The following is a 17,287-nucleotide window of genomic DNA, read 5'->3' on the forward strand; positions in this document are numbered from 1 at the left end:
GAGAGAGAGAGAGAGAGAGAGAGAGAGAGAGAGAGAGAGAGAGAGAGAGAGAGAACGAACTCAAGCTCATAGAGAACCCCCTGCCTCTGCCTCCTGAGTACTGGGAATGAAGGTGTGCACCACCATGCCTGGCCCGCTAGCCTGTTTATTGCTTGGGATGTTTGTTTGGTTTCTCGAGTGTTTTTGAGTTCTCTGTGCTGGATATGCATCCTCTGTCTGGTGTATAAAGGCCTCCCGCTCTGTAGCCTGGCTCTTTACCCAGGATGTTTCCATTGCTGTGCAGAAGCTTTTGAGTTTCCCGAAATCTCTTGCTGAGTTGTTGGTGGTGTTTTCTGAGTTAGTGGGCTCCTTTTCAGAAAGTCCTTGCTGTGCCCGCATTTCCCCTATTTCTCCTCTAACAGTTTCAGCCCTTCAGGGTCTTTAATGTATTTGGAGTTGGTTTTTGTACAAGGTGAGAAATAGATATCCACGTAAAGAGCCAATTTTCCATTTGTTGAAGAGGTTGTCTTTTCAGTTAGTTTGGACATTTTTGTTGTAAATCTGGTGCCAGGGTGCTGGTGAGATGGCTTAATGTATAAAGATACAATTTGTCACACACTGCCCTCTGACCCCCTTGTTTGGACTGTGGCATGCATGTGCCCCTCATATCCTTAATAAATGTTAATTTTTAAAAATGTAAAAACCAGATGGCTGTGGATGCATGGAATTATAGCTGGACCCTCTGTTTATTGCATTGTGCACGTGCTTGTTCTGTGCTGGTGCCTTGTTGTGTAATATAACTGGAAATCGGGTGTGGTCGCGGCATTCCTCTTTGCTTTGCTATCCAGTTTGTTGGTGCTTCCATACGGATGTCAGTGTTGTTTATATTTCTGTGGAGAATGTTACTGGAGTTTTGTTAGGGATTGCATTGAACCTGTTCATAACAGTAATTCTGTGGAGCCGGGCGTGGTGGCGAACACCTTCAATCCCAGCACTCGAGAGGCAGAGGCAGGAGGATTTCTGAGTTTGAGGCCAGCCTGGTCTACAGAGTGAGTGCCAGGACAGCCAGGGCTATACAGAGAAACCCTGTCTCGAAAAACCAAAAACAAAAAAAATAGTAATTCTGTGGCTCTGCCTGTGAGTATGGGAAGTCATCTTGTTTCCTAGTGCCTCAGGTTTGTTTCTTTACTGTTTGTATTTTTTTGTAGCAGTCTTCACTTTCTTGGTTAGGTTTATACTAAGATATGTTTATATTTACTTATTTTTAGAGAATAGTGATGGGATTGTTTATTGTTTCCCTGATTTCTTGCTTAGCATGTTTGTTGTTATTAATTAATAAGAAAACTATTGATCTTTGTGTATCAGTTTCTCCTGCATATTGCTGGAAGTGTTTATCAGATCCACAATTTTTTTGGTGGAGTCTTTAGGGTCTATTAAAAAAATTGTATCATTTTCAAGTAAGTACAGTTTGACTTGTTTGCTACTTGTATTCCTTTCATTCATTCTCATGACTTACTGTTCCAGCCAAGACTTGAAGCTCTCTCTGTATTGAAGGGGAAAGTAGTCCTTGTGGAAAGTGGATGTCCTTGTTGTTCCTGACACTAATAGAAATGCTTTGGATTTCTTTCTCTCCATTTAGTGTGATATTGGCTATAGGTTTGTTATATGTAGCTTTTATTATGTTATGATTTTTTTTTAGTCTCTTTGGGTTTTTATCATGGAGTATTTTATTTAAAGCCTTTTTTCTTCATTTCTTGAAATGATCATGTGATTTCTTTCCTTGAGTCCATTCGTGTGATATATAATATTTACTGATTTGTATGTTAAACTATCCCTGTATCTGAAATGAAGCCAACTTGATCATGATGAATTACTTTTTTTGAAAAAAAAAATATTATGTGTGTACACTGATGCATGCGGGGGCCCAAGGAGGCCAGAAAAGGGTGTTGGATTCCCTGGAACTGGTTACAGACAGTTGTGAGCTATCATGTGGTTGCTGGGAATTGAACCCAGTTCTTAAGAAAGAGCAGTAAGTACTCCTAACCACTGAGCCACCTCTCCAGCCTGAATTATTATTATCATTATCATTTTTAAGTTTATTTTCTGTGTATGAGTTTTGGGGTTGTTTGTTTTCGGCCTGCATTTCTGTATGTATCAGAAAAAGGCTTTGGTGGTCAGAAGAAGGCATCTGGAGTAACCAGAGTTATGGGTAGTTGTGGGTGTCACCATGTGGGTGTTGGTGAGACCTGGAGGAACAACAGATGCTCGTATAGAATCTGTCTTATTTCTCTGGTCCCCGAGTTACCTTCTTGATGTGATCTGGAATTTTGTTTACAAGTATTTTATTGAGAATTTTTGTGTCTGTGTTCATCAGGGAGACTGGTCTGTAATTTTCTTTTTCTCTTGTGTCTTTATCTGGTTATGGCATCAACAACATAACACAGGAGTCATGAGAGTGTGGGAGCATTCTTTCTTTATTTTATGGAATACTTTGAGAATGATGGTGGTTGATTCTTCTGGAAAATTTGGTAGAATTCTGTAGTGAATGCATCTGGGGCTAGATTTCTTTTAGTTAGAAGATTTTTATTACTGTTTAAGTCTTGCTTCTTTCAGACATGGTTACGTCATTGATTTCTTAGTTTAACTTCAGTAAGTCATATGCATTTAGAAATTAATTTCCTTTTGATTTCAAATTTAGTGGAATATAAGTTTTAAATTTTTTATTTATTTTTATTAGATATTTTCTTTATTTACATTTCAAATGTTATCCCCTTTCCTGGTTTCCCCTCCAAAAACCCCCTACCCCTTTCCCCCCACCCCCTACTTCCCAACCCACCCACTCCAGCTTCCTGGTCCTGGCATTTCCCTATACTGGGGCATAGAACCTTCACAGGACCAAGGGCCTCTCCTCCCATTGATGACCGACTAGGACATTCTCTGCTGCTTATGCAGCTAGAGTCATGTAATTCCTTTTTTTGTTTTTTAACTTTTTTTTTTAGATTTATTTATTTATTGTATATATTGTAAGTACACTGTAGCTGTCTTCAGACACACCAGTAGAGGGTGTCAGATGTCACTACGGATGGTTGTAAGCCACCATGTGGTTGCTGGGATTTGAACTCAGGACCTTCTGAAGAACAGTCAGTGCTCTTAACCACTGAGCCATCTCTCCAGCCCGTTTTTTTAACTTTTTAAAAAGATTTATTTATTATTATATCTAAGTACACTGTAGCTGTCTTCAGATGCACCAGAAGAGGATGTCGGAAGAGCAGTTGGTGCTCTTAACCACTGAGCCATCTTTCCAGCCCAAGAGCCATGGAATTCCTCCCTCCCTCTCTTTCTTTCTTTCTTTCTTTCTTTCTTTCTTTCTTTCTTTCTTTCTTCTTCTTCTTCTTCTTCTTTGTTTTTTGTTTTTTCTTTGAGACAGGATTTCTCTGTATAGCCCTGGCTATCCTGTTTGAGTGAATGTTGTGTGTGTTCCTGTGAAGGCCAGGAGAAAACATGAAATCTCTTGGATCTGGAGTTACAGGCCTTAGAAGTCACCAGACATGGATCCTGGAAGGACAAGTGCTCTTATCTGCTGAGCCATCTTTCTAGTCCCCAATATGCATTCTTAATATATAGCCTTATGATTTTATGAAAGATTTTTTCCATTGTATTGGGGTGTGGGGTGTGTGCTACAAACAGTGCATGTGTGGCAGTCAGGTCTACTATGTTGGTCCTAAACTTTCTATTAGGTAGGTTGTTGGGCTTGGCTGAGAGCCCCCTTACCTGCTGAGTCATATCGTCAGCCCAGATTTTCTGACTTTCATTGGTTTTTGTTGTAGTCTACATTTTTATCTCTGATTTTATTAATTTGTTTTTCTCTGGTTCTTTTAGTTTGACTAAAATGTTTGGTAATCTTAGTATCTTTTCAAAGAATCAACTCTTCATTTATTGATTTACTTTTTGTATTTTAAAATTTTTTCTATGTCATTTATTTGCTGATATTAGTTCTTGTAGTCTACTGACTGGGTTTGTGTTGTTCTTGTGTTTTCAGAGTGCTGAGGTTGTGTGAGAGCCCTCTGGATTTTGTTTTTTGTTTCTTTAAATATAAATGCTGGTAGTTATTGGACTTGCCTCTTAGGACTGCTTTCATCTTATTCCATGGGGTTTGACATGTTCTCTTCATCTTGATTCAATTCTACTAATTCAAAAAAAAAAATTCTTTCTTGATTTCTTCGGAGATCTATTTATCATTTAGTTGGGTGTTGTTTAATTCCCATGAGCATATGCATTTTTCTGTAGTTTCTTTTGCTGTTAATTTCTGCCTTTATTACATTGTGACCAGATTGGAAACAATAAAAAGTTATTTCAATTTTCCCTCTTTGTCCTAATAGGGTCTATTTTAGAGAAAGTTACATGGGCAACTTAGAAGACAATGAATTCTGTGATATTTGAATGAAATGTTCGGTTTTTGGGCCCCTTGATCTATGATGTCACTGATTAATTGTTTGTTTATTTATTTATTTATTTGGTTTTTTTGAGATAGTATTTCTCTGTGTGTCCCTGGCTGTTCTGGAATTTACTCTGTATACTAGACTGACCTTGAACTCAGAGATCTGCCTGCCTCTTCCTCCTGAATGCTAGGATTAAAGGTATGCACTACCACTGCCCAGCTTTATTCTTATTTTAAAATTTTACTCGTGTGTGTGTGTGTGTGTGTGTGTGTGTGTGTGTCTGTGTCTGTGTGTGTATCAGGGTGTATAGTTAACACATGCTACAGTATGTGTTTAGAGCTAAGTGAACAACTTTGGGGAATTGGTTCTCCCTTTCCACATTTGTTTGTCTTAGTGTGATGACCTGTCTTATTGGTGAGAGCAGTGTGTTAAAGTCACCATTATTGTGTTGGGGCTAATTTGATCTTCTATCTAGTAATATTTGTTGTATGAGTTGGTTGCACCTGTGTTAAATTGTAAAGTCTTTTTAGTAGATTGCTCCCTCATGGCTATAAAGTGACTTTATCTTTTGCTTTGAATTCCATTTTGCCAGACTTTAGCAGAGCAACACATTGACTTCTTGTTTCTTTCCTTGAAATCTGTTTTCCTGTGCTTTCTTTCACTCTGAAGTTTCATTTGTCTTTGATAGTGAGGCACATTTCTTGGCAGCAAATAGGTGGACCTTAGGGTTTTATTATTATTATTATTTAATTTAAAAATTATTGTGTGGTTGCTTTGCTTGCATTTATGTCTTCATACCACATCCAGACTTGTTGCCCTCAGAGGCCAAAAAGACCATTGGATCTTCTGGAAGTGGAGTTACAGGTAGCTGTGAGCTTCCTGATGGTGTGGGTGCTGGGAACTGAGTCCAAGTGCTCTTAGTCATCTCTAGAGCCTTGCTCTTTAATTTAAAAAGAAAAAAATTGTTTGTGTGAGTGTGTGTGTGTACACACGTGGAGGTCAGAGAACAACTTGGGAAATCCTTTTTCTGCTTCCAGAATTACATACACTTGAGAATCAAACACGTTGTCAGCCTTGGTGACAGGTGTGCATGCCTGCTGAAGCACTGTACCTGCCCACTGACTTTATAATGCAGGTGCTTGCAACTGTGAACTCCTTAGGATTGCTTTTACTGTACTATAGATCGTTGACATGCCAAATCTTCATTTGATTTTTAGTAAATTTTTTTGGCAGTGGCGGGTAGGGGTTGGGAGTGGTGGACTGAGATAGAGTCTCAGGCAAATTGCTAGGTAGCTAAAATAAATGGCCTTGAATTTGTGATCTCTTGCTTCTCCCTCCAGAGTGTTAGGATTACAGGTTTCTGCCACTACATCCAGTTCATGCTGTTATAGGTCTTAAAATCCAGGTCTCCGTGCATGTTAGGAAGTACTTGCCCAATTGAGCCATGGCCTTTGCCCGTCTTTGATATTTTTTGATGACCATCATATGATAGTGTCTGCTTTTATTCCATGTTTATCTGGTGAAAGACAAGAAATGTTTTTTCTGTATTTGTTGAGACTTGTGCCCTTTTGTTTTAGAGAACGTTCCATGGGCTGTTGAGAAGAAAGTACATTCTACAGTGTTTGGGTGGGATGTTATTAGATGATTGTTAGTTCCATTTGAGCTATGCTATCATTAAACACAGATATTTTTGTCTGGTTGACCTGTTTATTGGTGAGGATAGGACACTGACATCATTCAGTTACTAAGTTGGAGTTAATCTCTTGACCTTACAGGCCTAGTATTATGTGAAACTGGGCACACCTGTGCTCTGTGCATATTTGTTTAAAATTGTATACTTGATGGATTGTTTTCTTAATCACTCTGAAGTGGATTTTTGGTTTTTGCTTTTTTTAATTTCTTTGGGCTAGTTGGGTTCAGCCTCTGCTCTGTCAGAAAGAAGAGTGACATCTGCTTACTTTTCAGTTTCATTTGCTTGCAATACCTTTATCCATCCTTTCACCCCAGGATTTGCCCTGTCTTTGATGGTAAGGCACATTTCTTGGAGGCAGTAAATAATATGGATCCTGTTTTTCAATCCAGTGTGCCTGTTTCTATTTTAAAATTTTATATGTATTGAGGGGGTGGGAGAGAGTGACCCAGATGTGCTGTGGACTTCATATTCCTAAGACTGATCTTAAGTCTCTGAAGTCCTGGGTCTCACTTCCAAAGATGAGTCCAGCCCTTGGTAGTCTAGCTGTTACTGTGGTAACAGTAGGGGGACACATCCCTATGGTTGACACTGCCTTTTGAGAGCTGTGTTTTTGGAACCCCAGTTTTTGGACACTGGTCACAGTCACTTCTGCCTGCTTTTCAAAGATTGTACCTGGCTTAATACATTCTTTATAGCAATTGTCTCTTGCAGGAATAGACATATTTCACGGTGTTCTTTTTCTTTTACTATCAAATTAATGGGCCTTCTGATCCTCTGGCTCACCTGGAAGTCCTGGTTTGTTTGTTCTCTGTGTGTGTGTGTGTGTGTGTGTGTGTAGCTTCTAGGGGTTGGTTGTCTCCACCCTATAGGTTCTACAGATCAAACTAATGTCATCAGGCTTGACAGCAAGCATCCTACTCATTGAGATGTCGTGCTAATCTTTTTGTTTTTGAGAAAGGTCTCACTTGTGTAGCCTAGGCTGGCCATAGACTCTCAGCAGTTCTCCTGCCGCCCACCTGCCAGCATTGCAAGCACAAGCCATGAAGCTTGTCTATACCTAATTTCTAAAGAGCATGGTGACTGTTCAGCTCATGGTTCACCCATTTGTATGTACGCTTGAGAGGTTTTTAGTTTAGTGAGATATGTGTATCTATTACCATTTTCATTATTTTAGAAGGAAATCTTGTATCTCTGTACCCTTTACATGTCCCCTTTTCCCAGCCTTTAACCTTAACATAGCAACATAGCAACTATCTATCTCTATAGATTTCCCTATTCTGGAGTTTGATGAGTAGTGTCCCCCCAACCCCCTCCCCGCCCCGTTCTGAAGTCTGAATGAGGAGAATCACATTCTCTGTCTGTCTCTCTGTCTGTCTGTCTCTCTGTCTGTCTGTTTTAAAAGCTTTTTTTTTTTCCAGGGCTGGAGAGATGGCTCAGCAGTTAAGAGCACTGACTGCTCTTCCAAAGGTCCTGAGTTCAAATTCCAGCCACCACATGGTGGCTCACAACCATCTGTAATGAGATCTGACGCCCTCTTCTGGTGTGTCTGAAGACCTCTAAGATGTACATACATATAATAAATAAATAATGTTTTTTTAAAAAGCTTTTTTCCTACTCTTTCCTACTCAGCATCAAGGAGGAGGGGGATGCTATTACAGTGCATCATATACAGTTATGACTGTAAATGAATAAAAGTAGAGTCCTGTCTCATGCCCAAGTGGCCTTAATTAAGCTTGTGACCCTCTGGCTTCAGTCTCACCTCTGTGCTTCGGTCTCAGGAGTCTGTTACTATGCCTGGCTCCTCTTTCATTGCTGATGTTTTGATTGTCATGCCCAGTATCTGCTAAATGCTGAGTTATAAAGATTAAGACCTTGGTTTTCTTTCTTTTTAACTCTTCCTCTGCACCCCATCTCACTATGTAGTCTGGGCTGCCCTGAATCTAGTAATCCTCCTACCTCAGCTCCCCAGAACTAGGACAAAATGAGTGCCCTACCACACATGACTGCTTTCCTTTTTCTTTATTTAGCTGTTGTTTATTTGTTTGTTTGTTTATTTGGTTTTTCGGACAAGGTTTCTCTATGTAGCCCTGTTGTTATCCTGGAACTCATGTAGGCTAGGCTGGCCTCAACCTTGGAGATCTGTCAGTCTCTGCCTATTGAGTGCTGGGTTTAAAGGTGTGTCAAGCGCCTGTCCAGATTTTAATTTTTAAAAAGAATTGTGTTTGTAAGTGCATGTACATGTGGGTGCTCACAGAGGCCAGAAGAAGGTGTTGGATCCCTGAAGCTTGATTTTATAGGCTGGGTTCAGGAACTGAATGTGGATCCTCTGCAAAGACAGCAGAACTCTCAGCCACTCAGCTATCTCTCCAGTTTCCTTGTTTCTGGTATAAGATGGGTCTCCCATAGCTCAGGCTTGCATTGTTCACAGATGGCCTGAACCCCTAATCTTCCTGCCTCTGACTCTACAAAGTCCTGTGATTACAGGCATGGATCACCATGCCCAGAAGATGAATGATGTCAAAGATGATTGGGGGATAAGGATGTGGTTCAGTAACAGAGTATTTGCCCAGCTTGTGTACAGGGACCTGGTTTCAATCTCTTCCATCACAAAAACAAACAAACAAAAAGATCATTCATCTTACAAAATGACTACTAACCATAAAAAAAAAAAAAATTCTCTCTGTGAAACTAAGAAATTGTGTTGTGGGTCTACTATTAGTGTAGAAAGATAAGCCATGGACTGGCTGAAAATACCTGTAGTTTAAATCTGACTCCCTAACAAATCCTTTTATGGAAAACATAAAGAACCTCTACCAGCTGGGTGGTGGTGGAGCACCTTTAATCTCGGTCCTCCTGGGGGCAGAGGGAGGCAGATCTCTGAGTTTGAGCCCAGCTGGCCTACAGAATCAAGTTCCAATACAGCAAGGACTACACAGAGAAATCATGTCTTAAACAAACAAACAAAAGCCAGGTGGTAGTGGCACACCACTTCAGTCACATCACTTGGGAGGCAGAGGTAGAGTTCAAGGCCATCCTGGTCTGGGACAATGGGCTACACAGTGATACCTTGTCAAAAGAAAAGGAAAAAAAAAAAAACCCTCTATGAATTATGTGTGTGTGTATTTTAAAGAATGCTTGAGATCTGTATCAGTTAATCCTGCCACTCAATGGGATTCAGAATCACATGGAACCATATTTATTTCTGGACATATTTTAGAAGGTTTATCTAGATTAGGTTAATACACGGGCGAATGCTTATTATTATGAGTGACTTACTACACAGAGCAGTACAAAAGAGATTCATAGGGAATAACATTAAGTAGGGATAACAGCTGGATATGTAGAGTTCTACAACCCCAGAATTTAGGAGGGTGAGGCAAGAGTGTTTCAGTTTTAGATTCTTGGGTTGCATAGCCAGACCTTATTGGAAAAGAGAAGAGTAATTGGGCTGGAGAGATGGCTTGGCGGTTAAGAGCACTGACTGCTCTTCCAAAGGTCCTGAGTTCAAATCCCAGCAACCACATGATGGCTCATAGCCATCCATAGTGAGATCTGATGCCCTCCTCTGGTGTGTCTGAAGACAGCTACAGTGTTCTTACATATAATAATAAATAAAATCTTTAAAAAAAAAAAAAAGAGAAGAGTAATTAATTTTCCAGATGGGTGTAGTACACACCTGTACATAATGCATGGGGAGGCTGAGGCATGAGGGCATGAGGATTGAGTTCAAGTCCATCCTGGGCTATGATACCTATGTGACCCCTCATCTAAAATATATTGTTTTTGAGAGATAGAATAATTTTAGTTTGAAAATAATAGAATCTTAGGAATGGCATAAATTCCTACTATTCATAATTTATCTATCATTAAATCTGTGCATACCACAGTACACGTGTAGAGATCAGAGGTGGCTTTCAGAATCATTTTTCTCAGAGACTGAATTTATTAGATCATTAGGTTCCAGAGTAAGAGCCTTTGTCACTGAGCCATCTCATGGGCTCTATTATTATTTTTGTATTTTTATTTTGGTTTATTTGAGGGTCTCAAGCCAGTCTTGAACGTACAGTAAGTTGTTGGGTTTTACCTTGAACTCTTGATCCTTTTGCCTCAGATCCCAAAATCTGTGATTACTGGTATAAACCACCATGTGTGCCTTTGATTTTCTTATTTTAAAGATGGTCTTTGAACTAAAAGCACACACTCTTAAAAATCAAGGACTTTGCTCTGAGTTTGGTTGTATTGTGATACATATGGTTTTGTTAATAACTAACTATGATATGTTAGTGCCTCTAAAAGGGATGATATACTTGGTTTGAGTTAAGCAATTGTTGAGCAAAAAAGGGGGTGGGGTGTATTGAAATGTATTTGAACCTTCTCTAAATATTAATAGCTGTTCTTTTCCTCTCTAACAAGAGATGTTGTATTTCTTTAGCTAGAGACAGAATGAAAATCAAGTAAGCATCCCAATCCACTGTCCACCATTGTTCTTTAACAGTCAAGTCCATCATCTCCCGAACCAGCCAGTCTCCCTGCAGAAGATATCAGTGCAAACTCTAATGGCTCCAAACCTGTAGAAGTTGTCCTAGATGATGACAGAGAAGATCTTTTCGCAGGTAATTGTCACATCTTGATTTTTTTTAGTACTAGCCAATTATAATAAACATGCTATTAGAAAATACTCTCTAAGGCAAGTGAAATTCTGTGTTTTTGAACTTGGATATATCTGCTCAGAACTCTATCTGTAACACCTTGGAGAGTGAATGTGAACATGGTCGATTCCTGTAATCTTAGCATTTGGAAGATGGAAGCATAAGGATTGCTGAGTTCAGGGTCAGCCCAGCTTATAGGGTGAAACCTGTATCTAACCCAAAAGACACTTAGCAGGATAGGAGCTGTCTAGCTAGGTCATCCTGTAGGAAATACATACAGAGCAGTAAAAGAAGCAAACATATCCTTAATTTTTAAGCATTTGAGAGTAGGGTGCATGATACTGACCATACCTTGGGAGGTGGCAGTGATTGTATTCTTTTTGTTATTGTTGTTACAAGTTGTCCCAAAGCAAAATAAAGGATGAATGAATCACTGTATGGAAGGTAGATGCCAAAGCAGCTCTTCGAGAGGACCCAGGTTTGATTCCTAGCTCACAGCCATATGTTAACTCTAGTTCTAGGATACCTGGTGCCTTCTTCTGGCTTCTGGTGGGACCAGACACATGTGGTGCATAGACATACACATAGCCAAAGCACATTGCTGTATGTTATAGGCTTGCTGTTAGGTAAAGTGATGGTTGAGTTTGTTTTGGATATAGACTAGAATTTGGTCTAACTTTAAAAATGCTGACTCTTCTAAATACCTATGTCTTAAAATTAAATTAAGATGTAAGTTAATATTTTAATATTAAAAGGCAAAAGTTAAAATTTAATGTTGACACAGAATTAAAATAGTAGATAACTTTGTGTTTAGCAACAAAACTTATGAATTAAAATAGTAGATAACTTTGTGTTTAGCAACAAAACTTATATAATTAGCTTTTATTGAGTTAATGTTCTCAACTTTTGTAGTGATCCATATTCAAATGTACAAGTATGCTTGAAGGTACAGTTAGTTCTTCATACAAAAGTCCATAAAATTTCCAGCTTGAGAGCCTGTGGCAGAATATTGTTTAAAATGTGAGGCTAGCCTGGGCTATATAATGAGTAACAGATCAGGGATATATAGCAAGGCCCAACGTCAGAGAAAGGAAGGAAACAATGGAAGGACAATAGTATATTGTCAGTTTTGTTTAAAGCCTAAACAGTTTGGGACTGGTGAGAAGGAATCAGTGGGTGAAGCTCTTGGTGTATAATTCTGACTGTGCTTGAGTTTGATCCAGTGAGCCCTCAGGGAAACAAGAGAACTAACTTCTGAAATTGTCCTCTGACCTCTCCATGCTCTCTGTGGCACTTATTCCTGCACTGTCACACATACATCATTCATACATACATATATAAGCGTACAACAGTTTTAAATTTTAAATAAAATTATTCTTATGCTTTACAGTTTAACTTAGCTGTGTTTTATAATAACTTTTGGTGATCTTAGACATGCTTGTATAATACTACACTTGGCTCATATTTATAATGCACTTAATCATATCTTTTCCTATGGAAGAGTGGGATGCTAGGAACCTCTAAGTGTAGCACATGCTATCAGGATGATGGAACTTGTTGTCTAGCAGTAATATCATAGCTTTCCTGCATAGAATACAGATCTGGCTTAAAGTAGTGTAGCCATTGTGATTTTAAAATCATAAGGAAACCAGATTATGGTGTGTATTGGTGTTTAGATAAATAGTTTGCATAGTGTAGGTAATTCAGTCAGCAGTATATGGGAAAAAGAAATAGCTCTGACATGTTGTTAGGTTACTTATAAAATGTTCACCAAATGAGTTCAACAGTCTAACCCTTCTCCATTTGTTACATCTTAAAGAATGCCTGAATATGGACAAAATCAATGTGTATTTCATTCAAGTCATAGCTCTATATCTTCCTTAACCTTTAAACTTGTTTTCAACTGAGCCCTCCATATTTGTAGCTGTTTATTTAAGCCATGCCAGCCATTTAAAGTGTGGATATAGTGATTCACACCTCTGATTTCCAGAACTTAGGAGGTGGCAGCTTCAGGGTCAGATGTTCCTCAGGAACATGAATTGAATGAATGAGCTCTTGTCCTAAGAACCAAACTAGGGGGCAGTGGAGGCGCACGCCCTTAGTCTCAGCACTCGGGAGGCAGAGGCAGGCGGATTTCTGAGTTCGAGGCCAGCCTGGTCTACAGAGTGAGTTCCAGGACAGCCAGGGCTACACAGAGAAACCCTGTCTCGAAAAACCAAAAACAACAACAACAAAAAATAAAACAACCAACAAAACACAACAACACAATAAATTTAAGGCAGACCATCAGTTTGATTTCTTTCCTTTCCATTGTAGTTGGTTAGATCATGAGTAGCCTTACTCCAAGTTCCCAGCCCTTTGCTGTTGAAGCAGCTACTAGTACAAGCAAGCAAAACCTTGATCAGTACAGTCAAATGTCTTAGAAAAACTTTGGTTGGCTTTAAATTTGTTTCTCAACCTTCCTAATGCTGTAACTCTTTAATACATAGTTCCTCCTGTTGTGACCCCTAACCATAAAATTATTTCATTGCTACCTCATAACTGTAGTTTTGCCTCTTATGAATTATAATGTAAATATCTGGTATGTAACCCTCTTGGGAACCTCTGAGTTTAAAGTGCCGACAGTGGAATCATGTGTGTGACTATTTTGTCTCCATTTATACATGTGTACCAACTGTATGCGGTGCTCGGAGAGGCTAGAAAAGGCACTAGGTTCCCTGGAATTGGAGTTATGGATGGTTATGAGCTGCCTTGTGGCTTCTGGGAAATGAACCTGGGCCCTCTGGAAGAGCTGCTCTTAACCACTGAGTCATCATTGCCGCCCATTAAACCTAGTTTTTATGTACTACCTTTTACTTTCTTATATTGTTGACTGTTTTTTTGTTTTTGAAACAGAGGTCTCACTATGTAGATCAGGCCTCAAATTCATAGGAATCTGTCTACCTGCCTCTGCCTCCCAAGTGCTGGGATTAAAGGCGAGCAGCACTGTGCTATGGTTATTGTTGATTATTTTAAATTTTTTTGTATTACATCTATCTATCTATCTATCATCTATCTCTGTGTGTGTCTGTGTATACTGCATGTGCATGGAGGGCAGAGGATAGCTCGTAGAAGGTAGTTCTCTTTCCACCATGTGGATCCCAAGGATCAAACTTGGTCAGCCTTGGTGGAAAGCACTTTTATCCACTAAGCCATTCTCTGTCCCTGTTTTCATCTTTTTTTTTTTTTTCTTTTGAAAAGAGTATTAAGTGCCATCAGTGTTCAAAGCCTAAAGTGGGTATCCAAGCTTTTAGTTTGTTCTGTCAGGGTCATATGTGGTCTGTTGTCTATATAGATTTCCCCCCCTCTGGTTCCCATAGTTTGGAAGATTTTAGTTATTAGTCATTTTTCTTTTAATATAAAAATATAAAGAGGTTCATACCAGTTATCTTGTCAACATTAAGTAACGAGTCTAAATAGTTTAATATGTCAACCTGTATAATTTCAAGTTGACTGCATGAAGTGGCTCATTGACCACAATTACTACTTTCTCAATATCCCAAGAATCCAGAAGCCTTAGGATGAGAAAGCACCGGTCTGATTCCTTGTTTGCCTTTTAATTCCACCTCCCTCTTCTTGGTATCAGTTCTACAAGCCAGCAGGACTGTTTTGTGTTAGACTCGCTGATTAAATTTCACTACCCCCCCCCCACCATCCCCTCTTTTACTTATGCTGTTATTCTATTTGCATGGTAATTCCCTCTAACTTCTTCCTGTTTAAATCACCTCAAATCAGAGTCAGAGACTATTTCTGATTTTCCCCACCCTGAAGTTTTGACTCCTGTGTCTACTCAAATTATAGTGTTTGTTCTGTCGTTCAAATAGTAATTGAATGTCTTATAACATTCTTTATTGTTCTCTTAAGTCTTTTATTATTATTTAACATTCCACATGTCTTGTTTTCTCAACTAGATTATAAACTCCCTGAGGGCAGGTATGATTTTTTTTTCCATTTCTTTGTGTTTCTTCTGCATTTAGCACAGTATTACATAGTATGTAGACATTCAGTTTATTGATGTGGTTTGATCTTAAATATATTTAATTTTAGATATTTCAAGTGAATGAGCATTTAAAATTAAAATCTAAACATCTCTTTGCTTTGTGTCATATTTGTATATTCAACTAATATCCAGTAATCTTTGGCAATTAATTGCTTTAGATTACTAACTTGGTGGGTTTTCCATAACAGGTTTTTAATCCCAATTGGAATAGATAAAGGTAGTCTGCTGCCATAAAATTTGTTTTTATATGTATGAAATATTTATATTAGTTTGAATAAGTTATATGAAAGGTAAGTAACCACGTGTACATTGTATTACCAATCTAAACACGAATGAATGTGGAATTATTCACATCATTGCTTTTCTCCTAGTATAGATAGTTAAATGGACTTAATACAGTTCTTCATAAAATCAACACAGTTCCTGTTTGCTGTAAAGTTTTCATAAACAACTAAATAATTAGTTACATAAAGTCACTCTGTAGTGATAACTTAGAAGTCATAGTCCTTTTGAGACTTGTAGATATGTTTTTCATGTTTCGTGAATTGCCATATGCTGTGATTTCCTTGATTTACTTGTTTAATTCATGTCTAGAAGCCACAGAAGAGGTGTCTTTGGACAGTCCCGAAAGAGAGCTCATCCTGTCCTCCGAGCCATCCCCTGCGGTCACTCCTGTCACTCCCACCACACTCATTGCTCCTAGAATGGAATCAAAGAGTATCTCGGCTCCAGTCATCTTTGACAGATCCAGGGACGAGGTCTGGCATTTATCTATTTATATAGTGCTAAGGAGTGCCTAGTGGTTTTGGTTTTCTGTATGTTTTACCTCTGAGCTATATATGCAGCTCAAACTTTTAACTTTATTTCTTTTGAGTTTCCTCAAGCTTTCATTTTTAAAAGAAAGAGGTACAGATCAACTAAAGTTACATTCTCATGACTTGATAATCCTTTTACTTATAAAGGATAGGATTATTAAGAAACAGCAATAGTTTTTAATAAGGCACATTTGGAGAAGAAAACAATCTTGATACAGAGGTTATTTTAAATATAAAACATTTAAAAATTATTTAACTAGTAATATGTAACCAGTATAACCACAATTAAATAGTGACTATATATGAACATGTGAATAATATTTCAAAAATAGTACAAAGGGAAAATAGTAAAATGCAAATGAGTGCTCACAAAACTGATGAAGTTAGTGAACAATATGTGCACAGTTATGTATCAGGCAGCAGGCGTGTTGGCTCGGTGAAGAGGTTGTAACTGGAGGCAAGCTCTAAGAGGGTGGAGAGGTTGTAGCTGGAGCTCTAAGAGGGCCTTCGGGGATGTACTAGTTGCTTGCATTTCTTCTTTGAGTTCTGCTTAGAAAGATGAGCTCATTGTGTGTGAAGTATTGAATTGTCCACATAGCAATTCATACACTTTTTTTCTTAAATCACAGTGTGCATGTACAAAAGATTAGCTTAATGTCTCTATAAAAAAAGTGACCTTGAGCAGAAAGATGGTAAGGAAATAGACTTTTGTTATAGCTCTATATTACTAATATTGCCTTGATATTTTGGCAGATAAATACTCTGAGATTTCTTGTCTGTTGATTGTTTTTTGTTTTGTTCAGTGCTGTGAATAGAAATCAGGGCCTTGCTTGTGCTAGACAAGCATACTATCTCTGAGTTACACTCCCAGCTAGCCTTTCTACAAACTCTTCTGTAGCAAAAGGATTTGAAACTCGTGAGGCTTTTTTTGGTTTGTATTTTTTTTTGTTTTGTTTTGTTCGAGACAGGGTTTCTCTTTTTAGTCTTGCCTGTGCTAGAAGTCACTCTGTAGGCCAGGCTAGACTGGCCTCAAACTCAGAGATCCACCTGTCTTTGCTTCCCAAGGGCTTGGGCCACCACGTCCCAGCTGAAATGCCTGTTTTAAGTTGCTTTCAAAGGGACCTCTCTGTAGTCCCATCAAGTTATTTTTCCCACTTGCTGATTTTGAAAATTGAGTTTTACAGGGCCTTGTCTTTGAGAAAAATGTGTTTTTTTAAAAAAGTAATTAGAGGGATTATTCTTTTAAAGTTGTTTTTAATTAAAATTTCTACAAGTAAGTTTCTACTGTTACAAGTAATGAGTTCTTTTTAATTATTTAAGGAGTGAAAATTCTGGGGCTGAGGCTGGGATAATGGCATAGTAGATAAAGTACATGTAGGTTTAGAGACCCTGATGGATATAAATGCTGGTGGACATGGACAGCTATCCTGCAGTCCCAATGTTAGAGAGGCAGGAACTGGAACCCTACAGCAAGCTAAGTAGCTAGACTGGACAAATCAGTGCAGTAAGGAAGCTGAATCCACTATGTTCATAGCAGCCTTATTTATAATAGCCAGAAGCTGGAAAGAACCCAGATGCCCCTTAACAGAGGAATGGATACAGAAAATGTGGTACATTTACACAATGGAGTACTACTCAGCTATTAAAAAGAATGAATTTATGAAATTCCTAGG

The 17,287-nt window shown here is 38.6% G+C and overlaps 1 protein-coding gene across 2 annotated transcripts in view; it reads left to right on the top strand.

The window, feature by feature from the left end:
• Positions 1-17,287, top strand: part of Snx2 (sorting nexin 2) — a 48,267-nt gene that overhangs the window by 3,301 nt on the left and 27,679 nt on the right. For both annotated transcript variants that reach the window (XM_029472098.1, XM_021150263.2), the window contains exons 2-3: positions 10,607-10,724; positions 15,394-15,557. In XM_029472098.1, coding sequence (XP_029327958.1) covers positions 10,607-10,724; positions 15,394-15,557 — 282 coding nt within the window. The remainder of the gene's footprint in view (positions 1-10,606; positions 10,725-15,393; positions 15,558-17,287) is intronic.

This window comes from Mus caroli, chromosome 18 (genome assembly GCF_900094665.2).
Source record: "Mus caroli chromosome 18, CAROLI_EIJ_v1.1, whole genome shotgun sequence".
Lineage (NCBI taxonomy): Eukaryota > Metazoa > Chordata > Mammalia > Rodentia > Muridae > Mus > Mus caroli.